Source organism: Octopus bimaculoides, chromosome 3 (assembly GCF_001194135.2).
Source record: "Octopus bimaculoides isolate UCB-OBI-ISO-001 chromosome 3, ASM119413v2, whole genome shotgun sequence".
In the NCBI taxonomy this organism is placed as follows: domain Eukaryota; kingdom Metazoa; phylum Mollusca; class Cephalopoda; order Octopoda; family Octopodidae; genus Octopus; species Octopus bimaculoides.
Window position 1 is genome coordinate 31450507 of NC_068983.1, and position 7642 is coordinate 31458148.

Here is a 7642-nt window from a genome sequence, read left to right on the forward strand (position 1 = left end):
CCTGTATATGCATGCATGTATACATACATACATACATACGTACATGCATACATACATACATACATAAATCATGAGTTAAAAAAGAACAACTGTTGCATAATTATATTCATCTCTTTCAGTTACGAGAACACGGCACCAGTAGCGAGTATCATTCTGTGTTCTCATACACTCTTCCGAGCTATAATGAAGTATTTTTATTCAGGAACGCATTTAAATGCACATACACTAATATTCATACACACACACACACACACACACACACACACACACACACACACACACACACATGCACACACATACACACACATGCACACACATGCACATACGCACGCACATGCACACGCACACACGCACGTATGTATATATATACTCTGACATAAATGTGTATATAGTATCATATACAACCATTTTATACACACACACACATATGCATACACTATACCTAAATATACATGCATGTATGCATACATATATACATACATATATACATCCAGACACACATAGCTATGCATATATATGTGTGCATGCGGGTGTTAGTGTGCATGTATGTGCGTGCATGTGTGTGTATACGTATGTGTATATGCATTTACATATACATATATGTATGCTTATATGTGTGGCTGGATGTCTATGTGTGTATACATGTACATGTATTTATATGAGAATATACATACATATGTGAGTCAATATACTTACATACATTCATAAATAAATAAATATATAGACAGACAGACAGACAGACAGACAGACTGACAGACAGATAGATAGATAGATAGATAGATAGATAGATAGATAGATAGATAGATAGATAGATAACTCTTCGTCGTGGCTTGTAAGACTGTAAGAGTATATAAACTGGCACACTTTACTGAATGTCGTGTTCTCGTAGGTGAGAAAGCTTGAAGCTTATGAATGTAATTATGTAACTTTTGTTCTTTTGTTAATCATTCATCAATATTTTGTCTGTATTTATGTTACTTTTTATGTGAGTCTGGATCGGATGATATCTGTGAATTCCCAAAACGTCACAGGTGGAGTTATAGATTACCAGACGTTACTAATATATTGAATTCTAATGAACGGTTATTCGTTCTCTTATGGCGAAGCTGAAGTATATGTGTCTGTATGTGTTTGTATATATGGATACTGGAGAGAGAGAGAGAGAGAGAGAGAGAGAGAGAGAGAGAGAGAGAGAGAGAGAGAGAGAGAGAGAGAGAGAGAGAAAGAGAGAGAGAGTAAAATAGATCAGAAAGCCGTTGTAAATATGAGTATGAATGTGTATGCATAATGCCCCTTGTGGGCAATAAAGAAATTGAATGTATATGTATATGTACATGCGTACATGCATATTATCATCACATAATTTTACGTCTATTTTCTATACTGATATGGACAGGACGGGTTTTTCGCCTTCCGAATCATCTGTTTGATGTGGACGCTTTCGCAAACAGTTCGAACATTACGTCTTGCTCCTACTTTTCATTTGGAATGGTTTTGACGTTTGATCAACTTTCTTATCACCACTTCTCAGGGTGCATTCGGTGTATTTGTTCAAAGCTGTCTACATTAGCACAGAGAAACAGGAGAGGAGTTTAGAAAGAGACGAGGTGAGACCAATGTGTAGAGTGATCCTATCGCAATAAAGAATGATATGAGACAGGGAATGAAGGGTTGACGTATTAAAGATCGAGTGTGATGGATAGTCGTAAAGATGTCGGTTTAACATTGTTGGTGACCAGAGCGTAGTATCGAGTGACGAAAATTTTGAATATTGCAAGCAATAAACGTTAATAGCCTTTGTGTGTTTCTGAATGGCTAATTATGTATCTTCCGCGCTGCAATCGCTTTCTGGGAAGGTATTCAAAGTAAGCCTTTCGTGTACCGTTGACACCGCGAATATCGGAACTACGCCCTAGCTTCTCGGTGCAGTTGTTGTTTAGGAGATTGTTGTCGGGGATCTGGAATTACATGATCACTTTGAAGGTGTCTGCACCAGTGCTTTTGTTGTGATTAAATATTTGCAAACCTATAACAAACCTTAACAATGTTTCTGTCCAACATTTTGTGATATTTAAGCTGATTGGGAGAAGTATCAATTAGGGTGAGGAATCGTCTAATTTCACTAGTTATTGCATCGATACAATATAGTGAACCGAGCCCCAAGAATATACTTTGGGTGAATTCAATGAAAGTAATATTTTCTTTAAAGTCATATCTCACTAGAGTGACTCTGTTAAAGGTGGTTTCATCAGAAGATAGCTAGAAATACGCCTACTTATACAATAGGCGATTTGCTTGATAAATGATAGTGGATTATTTGGACTTTGTATTGGCGCTCCTTCATTAGGTTTATGCCAGGGCAAGTTTTTTGCCTAAAGTATAGTGACTCCTTGATAGTTGATAATTTCGAGGCTGGTATTCAGTGACTTTTCAGGTTGAGCAAATATTCTTATAAGTTTTTGTGAGGGTGTGTGTAAATGAGAGAGTGTGTGTGTTTACGTGTGTGTGTGTGTAAGAGAGAGAGAAAGCGAGAGAGAGAAAGCAAGAGAGAGAGAAAGCGAGAGAGAACGAAAATGAGAGAGAGAGAAAGCGAGAGAGAGAAAGCGAGCGAGAGAGAGAGAAAGCGAGAGAGAGAAATAGAGAAAGAGAGAGAATGTGTGTGTGTGTGTATGTGTGTGGCCATTCACAAAATATTTTATTCAACTCTTAGTATTGAGTCATCCCCTCAGTAAGCGTTACATTGTTATTTTTAAAGTTACTTTGAGATGACTTTATTTTAACACATGTGCAAACACACATATACACGCACATACACACACACACACATACATACACACACATGCAAATGCACACATAGGTATATAAAAAAATTCACGCACGTGCACGCACGCACACACATACACACACGCAACTATCCTTTTACATTTGCTTGTATCATATATTGCTTCTGCTTTCTATTACAGATCATGTGGCTGTGCCTGAGTTCAATGCAGGAGCAATGGAAAATTGGGGGCTGGTTATCTACCGAGAAACAGCCTTACTTTATGATCCAGACGTGTCATCAAGTTCTAATAAATATATGGTCACGTTAATCGTTGCTCATGAAATCGCTCATACGGTGAGTAAATACACATTTCGGTGTCTAAAAACCAATATATACCTATGATCGTTCGTTGATTCTGGACTGGAAAATTTTTACTTACGTAGCTAAAAACTGTAGAGTCTTCGAAATATGAAATAATTCTTCAACAACATTACTCATATGCAGATGATAACATCCTTCACTCCCTCCCAACTTTCGGCTCTTAAGTGTCAACAACATGCAACTAGTGGCTCATGTAAACTCTGCGCTGAAAACATGGAGAGAGACCTCAAAAGGTTACATCGATCGTTTGTCCTTCAAATGCACAAAGGTACAAAAACTGAACTTGTCAAAGAGTCAGTCTCATACTCTACCAGCTCTAGTCATGACCATAACAGTTAGGTATTGTAATCACAAATGATCTCTTCTGGCGATCCTACATCCGCAACATGGCAAAACCTGCATCACGAAAAATGGTAATTTTCGTTAGAGCCAGGAAATATTTCAGAGTCCGTCATTTTCTTATTCTTTTCAGTACTCATGAGAGTTCAGCAGTGGAACGCTGTGCTTCATCTGAGATAACACTGCTGCGACACATACGAACATCTGTAACCATATAAAAAAGTTGCAAACCGATGAATGATGATGGAGTTACTCACTCTCATATCTCAACCTCTTGTCCACTAACGTGCTGTCTCCACGCTGAATCCGTTTCTACCACTACTACAGTGGCCTCTACCCCTCTGGTCTGGCTGGTCTCATACCATATCAACTCTGAATAACTCACACATATCTCATCCTCCTATAACCCATATTGTGTCCACCTCACTAGGCACCACATTAACTCTATGTACAATCATTCTTCCCCCAGAATATAAGCCTTCTGAATTTCTTTTCTCTAACCAAGAGTTTCCTTGCAGTCGTCGACTTGCAATTCAAGAACATGAAGCCTATCAACTTGACTGGTTTCGAGGTAGCTCGAACACAATTCCTTCCTGTGTATAACTCATTATACACAAATAGACATACACATATGTATATACAAATATGTATTATATATATATATATATATATATATATATATATATATATATAATATGGATAGCGTTTTGTCTCAATAACTGATGAGATGCCGGAGCAGACTTCAGCCCCGGTATCCGAAACTCTGAGTTTTATTATGGCAACCAACTGGTGTCAGTCAATTGAACTAGTCATTGGATTTCCGTCATGGTGGTTGGCAAAAAGCTTTTAAGAGGTTACATTATAATTAACCTAGTATTTTATAGAAAAATAAACAACACCGGTTTTAGACTAGAACACGCACACACGTGTACGTGTTTATTTAGACGATAGGTAAATGTAGATAGAGATATGTGGGATCTTTAGGTCGACACTTTATGTTCAAAATTACCGTATGCTGTTACAGCAGAGTGGTGATCCTTAGATTTAATAAACATCATTACTGCCAAACTTGTTTCTTCAAATTTAATTGCAGAACTGTTTTTTTTTTTCGATTTCTTTCGTCTCCTTTTCATTCTTAGTTTATCATTTTTTATTGTTACTCATTTTTTTCTGTCATTTCAGTGGTTTGGAAACATGGCGACCATGAGATGGTGGGACGATCTTTGGCTTAACGAAGGGTTTGCCAGTATCCTAATGTATTTCGGAATGAATCACGTACACCCAGACTGGGATGTGGTATGTAAATGCATGAAGCATCGCGATATCCGAAAAATGTTGAATTACATACGAATTAAAATTATTTTGATATATTTATTGCTTTTGTTTGTTTCGCAGCCACGTGATTATTATTTTGATATCAGAAGGACTATCATTGCAGAAACGCTAGAGCACCGGACAAGTGTCCGGCAATATATATTTAGTTACGTTTCTTTTCCTTCTGAGCTTAAACAAGGTCGATAAAGTAGAATGAGTTTTACCAATTTGTATCATAAACACTAACTGTGAGAGGTAGTAACAGTAAGCTTGAATGCAACAGTCTTTAAATCTAGTGACGAAGTCATAAAGATCTAACATGATGGTGATGTATCAAATAATCTAAGTAATAACTCATATATCGTTTTGCTAATCCTTTTCGAAGCTACGAGGCCCCATAGGACCTGCTCTTATCAGGTTTTAAAGTGTTAAACCGATTAAAGATATATTACTCTCGAGATAGGATGCTGGTCTTTAGTAGGTAGACAGACCTGCTGGGTTGTATAAACTTTATCTCCTTGATAGAGTAAGGTGTAGTTGTGTAATTAAATAAACCATTGAAATACTCAAATTTGACAACGTTATTACTGAATTTATTCACAACTATTTGCTAGCTGTTATATTGATTTATTGATTAAGGTTGAGGTAATTTTTCACCTTTCATAAATCCTGGTGGTAATAAAACGCACTCCAGTGATATGTATGCAACGATTCAATATAGCTTTCCTTCTGTTTTGATGAAAGTGACCTTCTATATGAGAAATATATCACTACTTGGTAGATCATTGACTTTCCTTTCTCATTCAGGGTAGTCGAAGGTAGAGGAGACATTATAGAGCCAGATAAAATATTTTATAGTATTCGGTTCCATACCTTTGAATTCTGAGTTTAAATCTTATCAATACATTTTTGTCTTTCATCTAACAACATTCAGTAACATATGGGCCAGTTATATAGTAGGATAATGTATAATTACTTATAGACTATACCCTACAATAATTAACCATGTATCTGAAAATGAAACCAATAGTTTAATTATGTTATGGTGAACGCCATAGAGTGCATAATAAGGACCCAATGATTTTAACCTCTGAACCAGTTTCAGTTTTCAGTTTGAAATTATTTCACTTCACATGCACCATTAAAATCTTTTTCTAAAATCATGATTGTCAAGGCACCCTATTTTTCATCTCTTAAATATATGTGTACTCTAGCAGCAGGTCAAATGGAATCATATTTTAGATGAGTAGATATCATTTGAGTTAATGTATTGTTTCTTTCTTCTTTCCAGTTTTCTATTCTCGTTGTAGACGAGATTTTACCAGTGATGGTTTTAGATGCACTCCTTACTTCACACGCAGTTTCTTCTCGTATAGAGAATACGGACCAAATCATCCAGTATTTCGATAACATTTCCTACAACAAGGTATGCTTCAAAAAGCTAGTCTTTTGCCACGTTGATTTTACACAAAATACCTTAAAAGCTTTATGATTGGAAAATTTGACAGACTTGGTATGCACCTAGTATGTATCAAGATTACATTTTAATGTAAAAAAAAAAAAAGGCAGTTAATTTCATTCGATTCATGGGAGTTATTTCTCGACCTGAAAATTGAAATTTGCAATTTTGAACATTCGTAGATGACCCTGCCCAGCTAGCGCTATGGTGTTGACCAAAAATCATTTTTAAAATCTCTATTTAAAGTAGCACAAGGAAAATAATTTTACAGTTTTTAGTTCGAGATGGAGAGGCAGGCGTTCCATAGTCTTAACACTGTCGCCTGAGAAGGGATAGATATGCGTCCCATCAGTCAACCGAATTTTATTGCAGCAAAATACGGTATTTGGTTAACGTAATGTATTATGGTAACTTTAATCAGATCTACTTTCCTATCAGTAGAGTCACATCAAGATTATTTTCTTCCACTCCCTCTTAAAAAATCTATTTCTTGTTTCTGTTCACTTCCTTTTCTGAATATTAAACATCGGTTACATTGAATGATGTTGAAATTTTATAATAATGAAGATAGGGAGGGTGGTGATTAGTGATGGCAACGATGATTGTAACGCTATCTTTATTTATTTTCTTCATTTTGCTTTTATTTCCAGGGAATGGCAATATTGCGGATGTTGAAAGGTTTTCTCGGCTGGGAAGCCTTCAGACGATCGTTGCAGGTATAGAAATATTTTTTGTTGTTATTTACAGCAGTTATTACTTATGATCTTCTTCACTGTGTTTTTCCATTGATCTTTGCTACCACTACCACTATCACTGTTACAAAAACAGCAACAACAACAACTACTACTGCTGCTGCTGCTGCTGCTGATATTACTATTACAACTACTACTACTATTACTGCTGCTGCTGCTGCTAAAAACAGCAACAAAGAAATAAGCTGAAATAGAGCTAAATAGCGGAAATAGAGCTAAATATAAGAGCAATGCTTAAACCATTACCTTACAACATTTAGCATTTCTGTATTGCGAGGAGGGATATCTTCTTTTCAAAGAGTGAGAAAAACGAAAGATGAAATTTTCTGCTTTCTCGACAAATAAAATCTGTATGGGATAATTCAAAAATTTCTCATCATTTAATTATCACCAAACTACATCTCTTGTTCTATCTCTCCCAAAAATTGTATTTTCATCCGAAATATCAGATTATTAAACGCTTTAAGGTAAAAGCTTAATCAATTTAAATACAATCATTACTCAAATCAATTGCAGTAGCCTTCTAAATCAGTTACATACACATACACACACACATATACTGCAGTTTCGTCCAAGGTAAAATTTGTTATGGACTTGCTGTGTTTGAATACGCAATATATATATATATATATA

The 7642-nt window shown here is 35.9% G+C and overlaps 1 protein-coding gene across 1 annotated transcript in view; it reads left to right on the forward strand.

Moving 5' to 3' along the window:
• The window catches only part of LOC106877840 (aminopeptidase N), a 178561-nt gene that overhangs the window by 166884 nt on the left and 4035 nt on the right, over nucleotides 1-7642 (forward strand). Inside the window, exons 6-9 of the mRNA XM_014926872.2 lie at nucleotides 2964-3118; nucleotides 4667-4780; nucleotides 6090-6224; nucleotides 6908-6973. Coding sequence (XP_014782358.2) covers nucleotides 2964-3118; nucleotides 4667-4780; nucleotides 6090-6224; nucleotides 6908-6973 — 470 coding nt within the window. The remainder of the gene's footprint in view (nucleotides 1-2963; nucleotides 3119-4666; nucleotides 4781-6089; nucleotides 6225-6907; nucleotides 6974-7642) is intronic.